This window comes from Gymnodraco acuticeps, unplaced genomic scaffold (assembly GCF_902827175.1).
Source record: "Gymnodraco acuticeps unplaced genomic scaffold, fGymAcu1.1, whole genome shotgun sequence".
Taxonomy (NCBI): Eukaryota; Metazoa; Chordata; class Actinopteri; order Perciformes; family Bathydraconidae; genus Gymnodraco; species Gymnodraco acuticeps.
The window spans coordinates 127,589-147,655 of NW_022991296.1; the positions used below are offsets into that span (position 1 = coordinate 127,589).

The 20,067-nt window shown below is 40.9% G+C and overlaps 1 protein-coding gene across 1 annotated transcript in view; it reads right to left on the reverse strand.

The window, feature by feature from the left end:
* lpgat1 (lysophosphatidylglycerol acyltransferase 1) overlaps window positions 1–20,067 on the reverse strand; it is a 67,287-nt gene that overhangs the window by 35,410 nt on the left and 11,810 nt on the right. Inside the window, exons 3-4 of the mRNA XM_034240119.1 lie at window positions 4,957–5,075; window positions 2,973–3,068 (exon numbers count right to left, since the gene is read on the reverse strand). Of these exons, the coding sequence (XP_034096010.1) occupies window positions 2,973–3,068; window positions 4,957–5,075 (215 nt within the window). The remainder of the gene's footprint in view (window positions 1–2,972; window positions 3,069–4,956; window positions 5,076–20,067) is intronic.

A 20,067-nucleotide genomic window follows, 5' to 3' on the forward strand; every position in this document is an offset into this window, starting at 1 on the left:
CTCAGAGAAGAACAAATAGTATGACTGAAATGGATGAAAAAACATGATGGCCTTGACAACATTCAGAGCATTAGCAGTGACGGGACGGAGAGGAGAGATTGATTTTTAGTTAGACCCGGTCAAAAGCCATTTTAAATGCATTAGCAGAGCGGGGCTGCACCGTGTCGTCTGAACACATGCTGCCGCTTTGTTTTGGTTTCTGCTGTTTCAATGTCTTATGGCTTTAAATTAGAACTTCTATAGATGCCGTTTTTTTTAATATAGATTATATGTATTTGAGAGGTAAATAAAACCTGTCTAACTTCTTATAAAAAATAGTTTGCAAATTGTAGTAAATAACTTAATGTAGGTAAAAATTACATTGGATTCATTGTTGTTGTTTTTTTACCATAATAGAATTAACTGGTATTGGTATCAACTACTAAATGTGTGGTATTCTAACTTCCTTTGTTAAATTACTAAGAGGAAATACTACAAGTATGAAAGGTTATACTTAGTTTTAGGAGCACATCCAAAATATATACAATACCAAAAGCTATCACATGTCTAGCCAATAGAAGCATGAGTGTTACGTAGTGATGTCACTATGTTAATGAAGTAAACAAAGGACTACAATGGAGGCGTTTCAGGCAGGGAAAGATTTTATGAAACTAAAGTAATAACTTTTGAGTTATTTGAGTGTATTCAGGATATAAACCTTTTATGGCTTTGTACATCATTAAAATAAAAAACATGAAACACTTTTTTATGGTGTGCCTCTAATTTCATGTTTCAGAAGTTTGAGAACACCAACACTAACAAGGAAAAAGTGTCCAATCACGACCCGGTACCACAAGTTAGTGAGCTACGGTCATCAAAGCCAGCGATGTGTTGCTGAGCAAAACGATGTCAGAGACATGTCCGCCACTGAGTGGACGGCAGAGGCTCAGGAGGCTCGGCCAGATGCGTGCTGAGCTGTGAGGATGTGTGAAGTATTCTGGGGAAGGATGTCAAGAATGCACACACAAGAGTGGATCACAGAGAGGGAGAGGGAGAGGGCAGAAACCACTTGGTTTGCTCCTCCACTGCAGCCCGTGTGGCTGTACGCAGCTCAGGGTGCTTCACCCTCGGCACAGCGCCTAAAATCCCACGGCAAAAGTATTTCTATGACCTAAAAAATGTAATTCCCTCTCGCCATGGCTGCGGTGTTTCTGCAGCTCAAAGACGAAAAGTGGGATGAGTGGGATGTTCATTCATTTTACAACAAAACTACCTTTGTTTGCAACTTAGACAACCTATCAGCAGTGATGTTACTGAACGTTATAGCAATATTTTTAAATCGATATATTATTGGAGATTGTGCCATTAAGTTTAGCTCCACAGACAATACAGATCAGCTCATTACAATGTCAAAGGCCTCACATGTATAAACTAAATATATCAAATTGATTGAACACATTCAAATTTTGGACATAAATAGCTTAGCAACAACACATGTCCACTAATGACAGATGTCTCGCTCAGTGTGGCGGCCTTGTTATGAATGTAATAGTTGGATTGAACATTGGGAGACGAGCAGACTGAAGAGAAGACACTGGTTTGTGCTCTGAGTTTGTGTTTGTTGTCGAGATATTATCTGTGGCTATGAGATTTATTATGTGAAGATTTAACTTCATTCGGTCGGTCTCTACTTGCTGGGAATGGAATATTAGCCATCCAGCTGTCTGCTAATATCAGACAGAGGAGGCTTTGTCAGGAAGCACAAACAGCAGCATATAAATGAGTGTGTGGAAATGTTCTCTCTAATTGTGCTGAAGCCGGTAATTAAAGTGTCCATTTTTCACTTGGTTGGAGCGCCTGATGCTGGTAACTAATAGTCCATAACTAAATGGCATTTTTGAAAATGCATACCAATATCAGCTTGCAGTGTTGGGGGCATGTTATTATTGTTTGGAAATGTCTTGCGCACTGTTTAAAATTACATTTAAAAAAAGTTAGAGCTTCCTTGGATTTTTTCGCAGTAAAATAAATCCAATAAAAAGGTGTAAATGAACTGCAAGCCTGGACAAAAAAGAGAACATTTCAATATGCCTTATACTAGATACAATTAATATATCCTATTTGTTTCTTGTGATTGGAGCCAACTAGTTTAATAATATTCTGTCATTTGTTAAGCTCTGCAAGTAATTATTCTTTCCTGTCTTGACACTTTTAGGACATTCCAGGAATTCCCCTAAGCAATCCCTTTTGGCTCATTGAGAGACCTGTCAGAGCTCTGCTCCAGCTGCCCAAATAACCAAGGGTCACACACACACACACACACACACACACACACACACACACACACACACACACACACACACCACACACACCACACACCACATCACACACACACCACACTACACACACCACACCACACCCACACACACACACACACACACACACACACACACACACACACACACACACACACACACAACACACACACACACACACACACACACACACACACACCACACACACACACACACACACACACACACACACACACATACACACACACACACAACACACACACACAACACACAGCACACACACACACACACACACACACACAACCACACACACACACATCACACACACACACACACACACACACACACACACACACACACACACACACACACACACACACACAGCACACACACACACACACACACATCTTTTAATTGTTCAAACCACTATTGCCTATATCAGATGGCCTAATAGCATTTTGTGACTATTTATTTTATCTTTATTATTTGTCAGAAAAATCGCAATTAGATTTTTTCCCAAAATCGTGCAGCCCTACATTACGGTCAACTCTCCGGCCGTAACTACCAATACATCTTCAGTGTCTGACATCAATTTGAATCCCCCCAGTGTACTTCTTGTGTTGCAGCTCTTTGCTCCCAGTATTTAATCACCAATGCTGCCAGTTGAGGGTCTCTTACCTGTCTGATGAAGAAGTCCCCGTGGATCAGGGACACTAGGCCAAAGTTTGTGTATTTGAACACATGGTCCATCAACCACATCATTTTTTGTAACGCCTGAAAAATAAATACAATGAAAATATCAATCCTGTGTTTACCTGTAACCAAAACACATGACTTTTCTTTTGCCTGCCTCTTCCCCAGTGAGCACTTCCACCCTCGTGACCTGCAGCGGCGCAGCTTTGGCTTACTGTGCTAAGAGGATAAACTGGGCAAGGGATGCAGTTGTTGAGGCGGATCATGTCATCATGTTTGTTGCAGAGCCAGCCTCAGCAAAAAAACACAACAAAATAATAAACACACATCAACACAGCTGCATCCCACCGGCCCCAGAAATCACAGCTAATCTCCAGCAGGGTGGCTGCAGGTTGCAGTGTTTCCCACAGAATGTGATTCTATTTGCAAACCTCTGCTGTTGACAACATGTTTCAAGAAATAGAAGCTATTTCTGTGTGTGATTAATTAGCTTCTGGTTAAGATTAGTGGCTGCATGTCATCCCTGGCAACTGAGCCAATAACAATGTCCATTTAACACAGAAGAAAGAACAAAATCAACAGTAGAGCTTTTATTATTGTCTTTTAATGCGATTGTAGTAATGTGTTTTTATTACATGTACAGCACTTTGGCTCGACCAAAAATCGCTTTTAAATGTGCTATATAAATAAAACTGGATTTGATTTGATTGTGCAACATACTGATCGCAGGAAGAGCAATATTTGGTAAAGATAAAATATGTCTCAAAATTCAATTTTACATGAAGGATCTTGGAGGTGCAGAGATATCCCAGCCCAATCATTTTACTCGACACACTTAACAAGGTATCCAGGTATACAGATCCTATAAAGATCACCCATTTAATATTGCAAATGATATGGCAATAAGGAACTATTTTACCAAATTGTGCGCCCTAATCAACACAGCGACAGAGTGATTGACACTACGGCCTGCAGCTCTACATGATGTAGTGTGTCAACCTTCCTGTCTGAAGAAAAACATCCTCTGCAGTAAATTAGATGTGTTGAACAAGTATACTATTGAAAAAGAGGAATGTGTGTGTGTGTGTGTGTGTGTGTGTGTGTGTGTGTGTGTGTGTGTGTGTGTGTGTGTGTGTGTGTGTGTGTGTGTGTGTGTGTGTGTGTGTGTGTGTGCTGATGTTTGGGCACGTTTCACTTCCTTGCCTTGTTGGAAATGCTCAGTGTGAAAGAATGCACGTCAGCCACCGCTCAGGTCTTTGCACAGCTGCTGTTGGAAACTCTGCTCAATGCGCAAACTCGCATATTGTCATTTGAATGCAGCAAACCACAGCTCTGCTTTACGAGGCTGCCTGCTTCAAAAGTGTCGACTGTTTTGACTTGAAAAGCATCATCCCTTGACCAATGCTTACTCTTGTTTTACAAAAACAATGTTAACTGCCAAAAGGCAATATGTGAGTCGGAAAAACGCAGTGTACGAAAAGGGTTATTTAAATGAAGGTATGGAAATGATCCTTAATAAGTAATATGGGGCACGTAATCAGAGTATACTGAACTGAACTCCATGTAATTTCTGAGTAAACACTACAGGAAAGCATTTCTTAACTTGATAACTAATAGCGTATGATAATTCAAAGATTACCCTTCCTTTCATTTGAACTGAACATTGTTCTTTATCATTTGGCCAAATAACTGCCAGTTAGGCTTTTGGCTGACCTTTGACAAACATCCCTAAAACAAACATAATTAAAGGGTTTAGATCATGTGTGCATTCAGGATTTCCTCCTCTGCAGCGACAAACACACCAACATGCCCAGACAGAAACAGCAGAATACACACACAGTGCCAACACCATGCAGGCTGGAGTTGCTGCACGGCTTGTATTTACGACAACGTGACGGTGTTCGACCCTAATGTTACATTCCTGTAGTTCCTTAAAGGGATGATGAAACACATTTCTCTCAGTTCTCACCATGCCCTTGTCTTGCAGGCACATCATGAGGGTGCACACGTCTCCTGTGGATTGGTGGTTGACGATGACCATGGCTTCTTCTTCAGAGATCGGCCGTACGTCGTCGCCCCACTCCGTTACTGAAGGGGGAAAGACAGACAAACATGCTCATGGTTAAACAGATGTACAACAATTATATATTTTAAAAGACTTGTTGGCAAGGTTTTCTCAAATTCAAGTTTGTCACTTAGAGTCATTGTCCAACATTGGTCATACAAACATGTTCTATGCATTTCCTCAGTACATAGTAGCAACAAAGTGTTAATCAGGGAGAAAATGTTAAATCATTTGCAAAACATTTTTTCTACATCTGACTTTTATTCAGTAGTAAAAACACAATATGACAATGTTTTGAAACTATTTTAAATGTGGATTTGGACCCACTTTAATTCGTTTTTCCGACAAACTTCACTGAAATATTTAACCAAGGCTTTAAAAGTATAGAGTGCCACAGTGACGCATCCTAAAACCTGGAAGTAAACTCCTTCCGGTTCCTTCGACAAAAACGCAATGCAATTTCTCCATAGGATTTTGGAAAATAGCTCGAAATAAGGTCTGTGGTTGAGACACATTTAAGAGACGGATCACGTTTAGTTCAGTCGGATAATATCCACATGTCTATCCTACTTTTATAATTTTCATCATAAATCTAGTCGCCAGAAGCAAAATGCTAACGTTATGCTATAAACCAACTACAGCAGGGTCGCTGCTTCAACGTCACGCCAACTTAAAATCCATATTCAAAACTACAGATTCAAAACTGTACAAGTTGAAGCGTTTGTTTTAACAGTTTGTAAGAGCGCAGGTTCTGCTTTCAAGCAGAACACGGGGAAAAATAAACTTAGCGGGAGTGTTTATGTGTTCGGTGTAATGACGTACAACGGCCTCGACAACTTCTGTAGTCCTCTTCAGCCACTTGTTAACAACCATCGTTTTTCAGACACGTAAACTCTTCAAAAATCACCAGTGGGGTCACTGCTGATGTATTCAATGTCGTAGAACAAAACGTGATCCGTCTCTTAAATGTGTGTCAACCACAGACCTTATTTCAGCTATTTTCCAAAATCCTATGGAGAAATTGCATTGCTTTTTTGTCGAAGGAACCGGAAGTGGTAAAATGCTAACTTACTTCAGGGTTTTAGGACGCGTCACTGTGGCACTCTATTATGCACTGTATTAAAATATAGTGTGACCTTAGACAAACTACTTAGGCCCCATTTACACAAGGACGAAACGGGTACGTTTGCGTTTACGCACCGAATTCGTTTTCAAAAAAGTCTTCCGTTCACACGCATTCAGCTCAATTAACGTGTCCGTTCACACGAGACCGCTCGACCCGCTGGAAACGCTGTAGTACATATGCCGGGCCTGTAAGTGGCGCTGCTGCCGCCACAAAATACACCAAAAGCAGCGAAGAAGACCCCAGAGCATGGTTGCCATGGTTGCCCTTCTGTTTATTAGTGCTGTAGCGACGCATCGACGACTTCAAAATATCGTTGACGACATATTTCCGCGTCGACGCGTCGCTACACACACGTGGGTCACCCAAAGCAACAAGTAGTTCGCAATCGCACTTCAAACACAATGGAGACTGAAACGGCTACCACCTCCTCCTCACAGGATTGCGCACGAAGCCCCCAAACGAAAACATCTCGCCCTAGGTCTTCAAAAGCATGGGAATATTTTAAAGTTAGTCCAAAACGCAAAGATATTTATATATTGATATCTCACTGAGACTGCTGCATAGCCTAGCAGAAGCAGCAGCTAGCTGTGGTGGCTACCATTAGCAGCTAGCATTTGCTCTCCGATTTTTTACATAAAATGGAATTATGGATTATAAATTCAATCATTTTTTTATACATAGACGTTAAAAACCTATGGATTAACCGATTCAGCCGCGTTTTTTCTCATTTTAATGCCATTGAACACGTCTTTTGATCAGATTGACAGCTACGGTGGTGAGACGATCTCCCTAGAAGCTCTGTGAAGGTACGTGTTGTGATGACTGTATTTGCTTCCCCTGTCGCGAGTCCGGATCACTCAGTGATGATACTATATACCTACATAATCTGTGGAGTCTCAGCTTTAATCGGATATATTGTATGTGCAGCTACGATAAGTAATAAGGGTACTTTTATCTTGAGTTCTGTGCTAATGTCCGTTAGCATTTTTCGCTCAGGGGTCATTTAGATGCTTCTTATGAGACTTGTGTTTTGGTAAACATGGTTTGTATCGTCAATTAGCTGAGATTATTTCCGTTAATTTGGTATAATACATTAATAGGTTCTTAAATATTAAGATCCCCTGAGACACAGTATTGTGAAAAAATTTTTTTTTACATTACGTTTTTTATGAATTGAACAACAGAAAAATTATCGTTAGATTAGTCGACTAATCGATCAAATAATCGCCCGATTAATCGTTTTCAAAATAATCGTTTCCCCCCAGCACTACTGTTTATTCTCCGCGGTGGACGGCGTGTGCTCCTGCTGTAAATCTCTCTGGTAGTCCACCAGCAGATGAAAACCACCCACCTCTCCGCCTCTTCCAAGGGATGAGGGAACCGTGCGGCAGAGTTTCCGTTAACATTTTTTTTCCGTCGGTCAACATGTCCGTTAAAGTTTACATCTTCCGGACAAAATTAGAAAAGTGCCGGTCAGAGGTCTTCTTTGTTATTTATTGAGCTTTAAAACAAATTGATAACGACTCTATATAATCATATAAGAATAATAAACGGAGCCTCTCTTTTCCTCCCCCTCTTCTGAGAGCCCAGCAGCTGATCTCTGAGCAGGAGACGTGGGGAGAGGGAGGTGCTATTTCATCGTTATCAGAAAATGATCGTATAGAGGCGTACACACAGAGCCGTTTGCCTCCCCAGTGCGTTCCGTTTGCAGATCTATCCACCTTGGGACCCATTATCGTTTGCGGGGTCCGTTTCCGCGTTTACGTGTCGGCCTCGTGTGAACGAACGGGCTATACGCGAGAGAAAAGTAGCAGATACAACCCGTTTTGTCCTTGTGTAAACGGCACCTTAGTGAGGGCAACAAGTTTGCTTTGGACACCTTGTATTGCAAGACAGGCGTGGTTCATTGTGTCAACACAAATACAGTGGAGTAAGGTAAGACTTCTCCAGTATAAACACTGAAATCCAATTTGTCTCATGAACAGCGCTAACAGTTTCAGACCATTGCTGGAGGTCACCTAAAGCCAACATTTAAAGTTAGGTTTTAGACCTTTTCTACTAAATGAATTGGTTATCATGTTTATGAATCAATGTTCAAAGGGAATGAGAAATGTTGACAGTGTAGTTTGGAATGAGAAAGGAGAAGTGAGTTTCAGGAAGTGCTCTCACAATCACTCTCACTGTTGACATAACCAGTCAGAGATAGAAAAGGATGTTGTGTTCAGGTTCAGGTTATTTATTTGTACCCGTAGGTAGATTCTGTTTGCAGAGAAAAAGACAAGGGTTCCATCCTGACACTAAAAACAAACAACAGACACATCTCTAATAAAAGGACTAGTAAAAGTACAAGTATACCCTGCTCAACCAAATCTCAAAATATTAAAAAAACTAATTTTCATAGTACCATATCGAAATATTGCCTGATTATCTGAGCTATCATTTGCACACTGGACTGCCATACATATGAATTATAGTGCGGCTACACGATGTAGGAGGTGTAATAAAAATATGTAATGATACTACAAGCTTAATGTCTAACAACGCGTAAGAAGAACTTCATGTTGTCTGCCTCGGAATTTGTTAGTGTTACATAATGTATGCATTTCTAAAACGTTGTTCAAGACATGTATCCACAGCTTGAAAATCAGTCTATTTTTTTTCTATCCTTTTGTGACATTCTGGCCAATTACATCCACTTCTGTGTCATTATCAGTTGCAAGAGCCACATTACGACATTTCTCCAACAATGACTACATGTGTAATGAACTATCTTAAATCGGCCCTATTACGTTTTGGGGGGGTTTTCCTTTCCTGTAGTGTGTAATAGAAATGTTTGTGCATGTAAATGAACTGCAAAGGCTAAAATCCTAAAGTCTAAAGAGTTTCTCTCCCAACTGAGGGTGAATAGAGGTGCTGCAGCATGAGAAAAATAGACCTTTCTGAACTTTAACGCACGTAAACATGTCACAGCGGAGTCCAACATATTAGCCATATCATTTCTACCTAGTGTCAAACATTGCACTAATGCACCCATTTCTTTTTATAGGGGACATTAGCTTATTTTTAGAAAAGACCACAGCAGGTGATGAATATGTTCAGTTTTAATCATATTCCTCAGGCTTAGTGTCATCTTCAGCAGACTTGTTGGTTCGGGAGCTCCTCTCCTGAAATATATTTTAATTTGGATCAGCAGTAAGTTAAGTCTACGTCCTGCTGCAACAGGAGATCAGGCTTATTTGCATATCTGCTGTATATAAATGATGCTTCCCTCTGCAGTGAACCCACATAAATCTGAGCACAGAGCCATGGATTTGTCGGCTGTCAAAGTGATAGAAATAACACAAAGCATACATAGAGGCGAGCAGCAGTTCTTTGGGCCAGGTACAGGCACATCAAGCTACACTGCACACAGGTACAGCGAGGTCTCTTCTGCCAGGAGAACAGTTTTGATCACAGTCTGACAAAATGTTGCTGAGATACGACTCATTTTAATACTAGTTGAACATTACATTTTTATATATATATATATATATTTGTTATATATATGTTTCTAGTTATTGTGCTTTTTATCATGTTTTTAATTATTGTTTTATTATTGTACTCCCATTGTGTTATTTAATATTGTAGTTATTGCCTGTAAAGCACTTTGGTCAACTGAAGGTTGTTTTAAATGTGCTATATAAATAAAGATTGAGATTGGACGTTTTTTTGTGTGAATTTACAGCCGGCTTGATTCAAATGTCACAGCCAAATGGTTTGGACTAATATTATCAGGCTGACTTTATGAGGTGACACAAAATCAATCAGCACTCAGTTGTAGTTCATTCACTTCAATCACAGTGTGTGATACTGTGTCTGCAGCAGGAAGATGGTAATAATGGAAACTACAGCTTTAACTGGTGATGCAGCCATAACAAGCAAAAACAGAAACACACAAGAGTCTATATTAGTATATTCATATAACTGCCTTAGGCTCAATTCCTAATCCAAACAAATATATTTTTTATTAATGCGCCAGGCGAGACGATTCCTTGCACAAAACCTGTCTAACGCCCCCGTCCACACAGCAGCGTTACAAAAAATCTTCCAACGCTTCTGCCCATTCACTTTGAATGGGGTGACCTCACTTTGCCTCACTTTTCGCTAAACTGCATTGTGGGAAGCAAAGCGGAGATTTCCAGGCATCTCAGGCTTCAAAAGTTGAGCAATGTTCAACTTTTGAAGCTGAGGTGGAAGCATCAGCCAATCAAATCCCGTTTATGCAAATCTGACAGTACAAGTGCTAGCCAATCAAACCGCGTGTAAGCTGGGAGTGACATACCGCACGCAGTTCATTTCTATATTCCTAACAAAAAGGAGGAGAAATTAGTTATTACGGTAGCAAATCACCCGGTTCTTTATGACCAGTCCCTATTTACTTACCGGGATACAAACCGGAGGAAGCAGGCATGGAGGGAGGTGGCAGAGACAGTGGGTGAAACTGGTAGGTTTTCGCTGTTAGCATAAAATAGCACCATAGACACTAGACAGTAGTAATTTTTTGGTTTGTATGTCGGGGGCAGGAGATTCATGTGATTGGTTGTTGGTCGCGTTGCTCGCAAAAAATCCCCAAGCTTCAGATACGCCCACCTCCAAGATTTTTTTAACGCTGCTGTGTGGACGTACCGTAACAGCCTGAGACACATTTGGCAACAATCTAAAATACTTTCAAAGATAGACCTTTGAAGGAGCTTTCTGTGAGTTTACCTCCTTTACCTCTCCTGCTAGCCAGTCATGCTTTATCTACTCTAAAGATATAGAGGTTTTGGCCAATCTATAAAACGTTGGATGGCAGACAAACCTTGCTTGCGATTTAGGAAGCATCCATGTTACCTGGCGATAAAACTACAAGCGGGAGAGATTATTAGTGTAAGCAAACACAGTAGCATTAGCAGCTAACAGTACTTCCAAACCACACTGGTCCTACATCTCCCAAAGAGTAAAGCAATGTATTAAGACAAACCTTGCGATTTAAAATAAACATTAGTCCGTAAAGTATGGAGAATATCTCAAAATCAGATGAAGACCTGGAACCAAAATACACAACTCTTAATCAACAGAAAAGCAAAGAGTAATCTCTGCCAATGTCTTCCATTATTGATGTGGTAAATCTCAGTTTCAGTCGATGAATTAAAATGGAAATATGTTTTTATTTAGTCTAAAAATAATACTATTTGATACATGAAAAGGAGCTAACGTCTGAATTTATGTTAACTCGTATCACAGAGGCTTTAGATATAGTACCCTTATCAATAAAAATGTATCATTACAGATTTGAACCTGTTGACACATTAATGCCCCGGCCACACGAGGACGAAAACGGCTAAACGCATAGGATTAACGTAAACGCAAAAAAGCTTCCGTCCACACGCAATAGTCATCCGGATAGTGTCTGTCCACACGAGACAGCTCCGTTTAGCTCCAACCGCTGGAAAAGCTGCAGTACATATGCCGAGCCTGTACGTGGCGCTGTAACTTCCTCCACAAAAGCAGCGAAGAAGCATGGTTGTCATGGTTGCCCTTCTGTTTATTCTCCGCGGTGGGGGCCGAGGGAACCGGGCAGAGTTTTTCGCCAGTCAACGTGTATTAAAGATTAAATCTTCTGACAAAATTATAAAAGTGCCGGTCAAAGGTCTTCTTTGTTATTTATTGAGCTTTAAAACAAATTAATAACGACTCTATATAATATAATAATAAAATACACGGAGCCTCTCTTTTTCCTCCCTCTCTTCGGACAGCGCCAGTGTCTGTCTCATGCAGCAGCTGATCCAGTAATGAGTGACCCGGCCGACAGTAAAAATAAACATATTTATAACTAGTTTAGGTAGTTTGAGAGGTGTCTCCGTCCTGTCAGATTAGACTTCACTCGCGTTTATGTCCATATCGAGAGAAAGATAAATAATCTGAATTCAATGTGCAGTTTACTTTGACGCGGGGGTGAGCAGCAGAGGTGGAGAGGCGGGGCTATTGCCTCATCATTATCAGAAAATGATCGTATAGGGCGTACACACGGAGCCGTTGGACCCCCCAGAGCGTTGCGTATGCCGTTCTATCCACCTTGGGACCCGTTATCGTTTCCGCAGTCGTTTAGTGCCGTATTCGGTCGTCCTCGTGTGGCCGAACGGTCTATATGACACTAAACAGTAACGCAAACGACCGTTTTCGTCCTCGTGTGGCCGGGGCATAAAACAAAGGTAAAAGGAGACTCACACCATTGCAGTTTAATGGTAATTACTAAGAGCGTGGTCTTAAAATAAGTCTATTATGTTTTAAATCTGCGAGCCTCTTTTCTGTTCATCATTTCCAGCGATTCAGTGCTTCTCCGCAACAAACACTTTCAACCAGACAATGACCAGCGTCTTTATCAGCACACGCAGGAGTGGATCTCCAGCGGACCTCTGCTCCCTCTTCCCTGATTTACATTGTCAGTGTATACAGGCTACTTTACTGAGCATTCGTCTGTGTCTTATTGTTGACGCTACACACACAGGAGCTGCAACAAAGGAGGAACCAGGGCTGCGAGATGAGGAGTGACAACAATGGCCCTCCTGTAGAACACATTAGCTGCGTTTGCAATTTAAATGCACTTCAACAGCTCTGCATGTAAACAGAGCAACACAGGAGGTGAAAAGATTGAGTCGTTTGCAGGGAATCCCCACAGTTCATCAGTTCAGGGCGGGTGGGACCAGCTCTGGGTAATGCAAATGTTGTATCAGTTAGGCCTTAGGGGGAAAAGTGAGAGCGCTTCCTCTTAATGGGGGAGTTAATGTTAGGATTGCTAGCAGATAAAGATGAACCGGAATTGTTTTTTGGACGTCAAGTTTAACATTTAATTAAGCCAGGATATGATACCAAAGCAAGACAATGCGGCTTCAAGAGACAAGACTGACTGATGCATGACAAAGGAGCTCAGAACAGGACCAAATGGGTTTATTGAGCGCAAGTTTTCTGATCATTAAAAAGCTCCTGGCAGTAAAACTCGCATTTTCTGGGCCTTTTTTTGTTTATGGTTTGTATTTAAAAAAAAATATTTCCAGCTGTACAGCACATGGTACATGATTAAGAAGTAATGGCAGTTTATTAGAATCAGAATCCCTTTATTAGTCCCACAGAGGAGAAATGTACGTTGTTACAGCAGAAAAAGAGCCAAAGACAGCGTAATGTTACGTAGAAGCATGCATAAAAAAGTATTAAAGTTATGTTCGTTCCCCATATAAAAGAGTCGTACAGAGAAAATAATCAACATAGCAGAAGCTGATATTCCTATTTCTCATCTGAATGCAGCTTCAAAAGACCAGATCATATTTCTGTTTCAGTAAAGCTCCCACTTTTATTTACTGTAAAAACCGTTAGTACTCTCTGTTTTTATACAAAGAAAGTTCAAAAGAACCAAGTTCACTCACACTGCGGGGTTATTCAAAAGCCATTCTGGGAAGAAAGGAAGTCATTACGCAAACTATTAGCAAACCAACACAGCTGTCGATGGAAAGACTCATCGTTTACTGCCAAAATAAAACGTTGGTGTCTTTCAGAGATGACTATAATCTGGACTTGAGTTATAACTGTGATCATATGAATGTACACAACAATTATCACCATCGAGTGGCTCCTATCATAGAAGTGCTGTGCCTTAACTATTCTAATGGATCAGTCCTGTAACATAGTTGGTTTGCTCCCTGAGAACATTTGAAAAGAATACAAAGTATTATTATTACTATTGGATGCTTGCTTACATGTTGCCGTTTTATAAACCTTGTTGCGATTAAATAAGGCCTTAAAATACCAGTTTGATGTTGCATTGTATTTTTGCCGTGACAATATTTATGTGTGTTGAGTTTTCCTCACATATCTCCTCCTGAATATGGCCGACAGAGCAATTTCCCTCCCATTTTCCATACCAGATAGCATCAGATAACTGACTGTTGCTAAGAGACCTGAAGTCTAACCTCCAACAATCCTTGTATTGATCGTTAAACTCCAACTAAATGATCAACAGGAACTGATATCATTCTTGCTTATCTAGTTATCTGAGGCCTACAGTCCAGGATCCATTTGCTTGAGCAAACATTACGTTTCATTAAATAAAAAAAGGACATCTTGTCAACTATTTAATGGCAGATATTCAAATACAGAAGGCTTTTTATGCTACAAACTGCACAATTACATGTCATTGTAGACTGTATGAAATGTAAGATCTGCTGTCAACCCCAGGAGAAAATTATTTCAAGCAACCTGTGAGATTAACTTTTGCTGCATGACTCACGCTAAACGGCCGACTCATTTCCCTGGCTGGAGAGTTTGCGATGACAAAAGGTTGGAGGCTACGTTTGTTCCACCTTGAAATTCAACCCACTGTACTCAAAATGTGATTTAGTTACGTAATGCCAACGCACAACTCAATTCAACAGTTAATTTACATCTAAATGACTATACTTGTGATGCTGTTGACAATAGGGTATAAGCAACCGTCATTGTTCATCCTACCTTCTCTAATGCGTCTGAGTTGCAGCCTGGTAACACAGAAAGATTATTTCGACGTTAGGGCTTAACGATTAATCGATTTTAAATCGAAATCGAAAAGCCTGCAATTTTTTTTGTTCTTCTTGTGTGTCAGTCATCCACAGCAATCAGAAGTGCTATGCTCCACATGTACCTGCCATTGTTAACCAATCAGAAGTGGCCCATGATAGAAGGTGATAGACAGATTGATCCAATCACCTGCCAAGTCTTTTTAAAAGTGCCTGCCCTTTCCAAATGGCTTCCAATGGAGCTTTAGATGGTTTCTGAGTCAGGTTAGTAATGCTCCATCACATGTTTCTATTACAGGGTGAATCTTACACTGAAGCTTGACTTTAAAGCAACCCAACGGAAGTTTCATGTAAGTTTAGTTCTTTCACTCGTAGCTCGGGCTGCGGGGGTGCTAGAGACGGGAGCACGTTGATGCGACCTTCCTAGCCGGAGATATGGCCGCATTTTACAATAAACTTCCGTTGGGTCGCTTAAAAACAAATATCGCAATATCTGTCAGAAAAATCGCAATTAGATTATTTCCCCAAATCGTGCAGCCCTATTCGACGTGAAAGAAAGTGATTTAAAAACATTGGGGGGGGGGGGGGGGGGGGAGTTTTTGGCATGTTCAAGCTAGGCCTTTTTGTCCTCTGGAGAATAAACTCAACTCTCATGCGAACAGCAATCGAGAACGTATCTCGAGAAAGATGACACATCTGTGACACCTGACAGTGACGTGAGGGGTGTTGGCACCCTGAAGGCAATGTCATTTCATGAGGAACATGCGTTCACACTCACTGAAGTCCACATTGTTGCGGGAGACTATCACAAATGATATCATAGAGATGGGTCATCTGTCAGATTGAACACATTAGGGAAATTGTCTTTGAGAGATGACACAGTTAGCGCAGCAGCATGACAGCCACACTGCAGGCGCAACGTCTAATTCCGTATCGGCGGTCAGCTAAACGGTGTAACCTTGCTGCCCCTTGCTTCGTTTATTCTCCTTCTGTTAGGGAGAGAAAGATGTGGCAAAGCATCACACCATCTCCATTAAGTAAAAAGGGGACATTTCAATTGATGGTTTAAAGCTTTCTGGTGACGGGCTGTAGAGCGACGACTGAACGAGAGAACATTTGAAGCTCCTAATTTTAGAGAAACACGGATCTTTATTTGTAATGGGTTCCAGAAAAAGTACTAGAGGTGTTAACTAACCCTGCTTCTGTTGAATTTGACAGAAAAAATAAACTATTGTCTCCTGGTAAGTGTATATCCCCCAATCTAGTAGAATCTCCTATATCAAACCCTGCATATAAGCACATATTTTGTAGGGAAACTGTATTTTGGAAAATATGTCAAACTTGAAAGAAGATACCTAAGTAAATATGAGAAATGCCTAAATCACATCTCAAAGGATTGATACTAGGGCTGCTCAATTAATCGTATTTTAAATCGCAATTACGATTTTGGCTTGCAACGATTACGAAAACAACGTAATCGAAATAAAACGATTATTATTATTTTTTTTTTTTGGTTTTTCAGTTGAATTATACCTAAAGGTGGGGTAGGTAAGTTTGAGAAACCGGCTCGAGATACACTTTTTGTTATATTCCATGGAATGCTCTTAACATCCCGATAGCAATGAATATCTTAAGTGCTTTGACAAAAAATGTCATCTGTGGAAGCCGTAGTAGGCTACTGTAAAAAGCACGACCAATCATTTTAGCTGGCCCGGCTAAAGTAACTGGATGGCCTACCTACCAGCGTGTCCAGAACGCAGCTGCCAGACTCCTCACCCACACCAAATCATGGCATCACATCACCCCGGTCCTCAAAGAACTCCACTGGCTCCCCGTTTCACACCGCATCCACTAAAAACTCCTGGTCCTCACTTTCAAAGCCCTCCACCATCTGGCCCCCCCCCCCTACCTCACTGACCTCCTCATCCTCTACCAACCACCCCGGTCCCTCAGATCCACCTCAGTCGGTTTGCTTTCCATCCCCAAGGCCAAACTCCGGAGCTTCGGGGATAGAGCCTTCTCTGTGGCACCCCGAAGCTCTGGAACTCCCTCCCCCAATACCTCCGCGAGTCTGAGTCCCTCACCCTGTTCCAGTCCCGCCTCAAAACCCACCTCTTCAACTCTGTATCCATAAGCCCCCCCCCCCCCCCCCCCCCCTCTCAACCAACTTCCTCCTGACTGCTTTTCTGTTTTGTTTCTTTTTGTTTTGTTTGTCTACCCACCCTCCCAAATGTAAAGCGTCTTTGGGTTCAAGCAGGGTTCATACACTTTTTCACCAATGATTTTCAATGACTTTTCCATGACTTCTCAATGACCTTTACCTAATTTTCCATGACCAAAAAAAAATTGCCACTGAAAATAGTTTATTTTAACATGGAACAGGAAAATAAGGTCTGCATATGAAACATGTAGTGCCTATCTAAAACAAATCAAATAGTAGGCTTACTAGCTTCTACACGCTAAAGCAACTGTAGTCAGGGATGTAAACTCATCAGGTATGAAAAAGGTGACAAGGATCCGAGCCCCCCGACCCCACGGAATATCGGCTTTAAAATGAGGAATAACAGAGGATGTTAGCAGTCAGAACAACTAAAGCAGCAGTTAAGGCGAGACACGGCAGGCAAAAACATCGTTTTTCAAGTACTGGTCAATTTTGAGATTTTGTGCTATTTTGATTCCATAACATGTTTTCTTTCAGGCTTTTGGAAGGAAAACGTACAAAATACACATTTAAGTGTTTATTTTACTATAGTTTGTCTATTTGCGTCTGTAGATTTCTCCTAAATTCACCAAAAGTTAGCATTCTAACGTAACATTAAGTACCGCGACGGCTGTGTGCACCATGTCAACAGAGATATCGCTGGAAAGCTCCGTCTCTCCTGCACAATCTCATCGGATCCAAATATGGTCATTTCCTTTGTATCAGCAACCAATCGTGAAAGCACAAAGGGGTCTTAAACCAAGAAACTAAATCTCATTGGCTGGTGTCAATTTCTGACAACGTGATTCGTTCAGATGCGTCACGTGGTGTGCTAAAACACTTCCTGGTTAGCTTTCCGCTAGAAATTGAAATCTCAAAATGCCAAAAGAACGGCGAAAAAAATGTTCACAGAGAAGACGACAACAATTGTCACTTGCACGAAGCAAGGTTATTAAAAAAAATGACCCTGAACATGAAATACCTTCACGGAGTGCGTCGAGGCGCAAGCTGTCATCCAAAGAACAGGAGGGTTTAGCTAGCGCCTCACTGCTATCTTTAAAGGTCGTTTTCTCAAAATGAGTTTTTTCTCCTACTCTGAGTTCGAAATTTCAACTTCAGTAGCACGTACATACACCAAACCTTCCAGTTATATTCCTATCAATATTATGAAGGCTTTTACAGAAGGGTTTGTTCATATATCATTCATAGCCTGAATTATACAACATTGTATACCTAAAAACATGGCGAAAATTGATATTTTAGGGCTGTTGACAGTATTTTCTGATTTATGGAGTGATAAAAAGAGATATCCAATATCCCTTCTGTAAAAGCCTTAGATACTAATATGACTACAAAATGAAACAATAATTTTGAGCCTGGCTTTATCCAAAGTTCAGATTTCGATTCCTGAAATGTGTTAAAATATGCATATTTAATGAGATAATGGCTCATTTGCATATTTAAACATGCTATTTCAGAAAACTTGGTATACAAAAGACAATTGCCTCATTGTAAGTAATTAACTGGAGAAATTTCTAGCCGATACGTTTAAGTTAAAAAAATTACCCTATTCACCTGGGGTGTCTCGCCTTAATAACAGAAACGCCAAAGAGTCACATCTAATAGAAATATATAAAAGCATTTATTTTAATTGTGTAGCAGTCAGTTTATAATTCTGGCAGCACTGTTGAGCATTTTGAAAATCTATTTTTATGCCTCTGTGCAAGGCTTAGTCTTTCTATCTGTATAGCCACTGGTGTAACTAAGTTCATAAACTCAATACTATACGGGGGTACAGTTTTGAGATACTTGTACTTTATTAAGTATTTCAATGTTTTGCTACTTTGTACTTCTACTCCACTACAGTTCAGAGGTGCATGGTGTACTTCTACTCCACTACAGTTCAGAGGTACATGGTGTACTTCTACTCCACTACAGTTCAGAGGTACATGGTGTACTTCTACTCCACTACAGTTCAGAGGTGCATGGTGTACTTCTACTCACTACAGTTCAGAGGTACATGGTGTACTTCTACTCACTACAGTTCAGAGGTACATGGTGTACTTCTACTCCACTACAGTTCAGAGGTACATGGTGTACTTCGACTCCACTACAGTTCAGAGGTACATGGTGTACTTCGACTCCACTACAGTTCAGAGGTACATGGTGTACTTCGACTCCACTACAGTTCAGAGGTACATGGTGTACTTCGACTCCACTACAGTTCATTGTTTTATCGTGCCTTTATCGAGTCAATTCTGTCTTTTTCACTAATGTCATGGTTTGGTAACCTGACTTTAAAGAGCAGAAACTCTCTGAGTCAGATCATAAAGTGGTCCAGCAGACTGATTGGTGCGCCACAGCTAAACCTGGAGACCCTGTACCTCAGGCAGTTACAGCGGTTATCCAGCTCCATATTAGACGATGACTCCCACCCTCTGCACTCAGAATTCAAGCTTCTTCCTTCGGGCCGGAGGTTACTTGTCCCAAGGAGTAGAACGAAGCGGTATAAAAACAGTGTTATCCCAGCAGCTATTGCACAAATTAACACATCATAGGAGCGTCACACAGATGCCCATTTTTATTTATGTATTTAATTGTGAATTTTGAATGTCCATGTTTGTACTAGTGTTTTCCTTCTTAAAATGTTTTTTAAATATTTTGAGATTTGGTTGAGCAGGGTATACTTGTACTTTTACTAGTCCTTTATTAGAGATGTGTCTGTTGTTTGTATTTGTTTTTAGTGTCAGGATGGAACCCTTGTCTTTTTCTCGTTAAACAGAATCTACCTACGGGTACAAATAAATAACCTGAACCTGAAGGTACATGGTGTACTTCGACTCCACTACAGTTGAGAGGTACATGGTGTACTTCGACTCCACTACAGTTCAGAGGTACATGGTGTACTTCGACTCCACTACAGTTCAGAGGTACATGGTGTACTTCGACTCCACTACAGTTCAGAGGTACATGGTGTACTTCGACTCCACTACAGTTCAGAGGTACATGGTGTACTTCTACTCACTACAGTTCAGAGGTACATGGTGTACTTCGACTCCACTACAGTTCAGAGGTACATGGTGTACTTCTACTCCACTACAGTTCAGAGGTACATGGTGTAC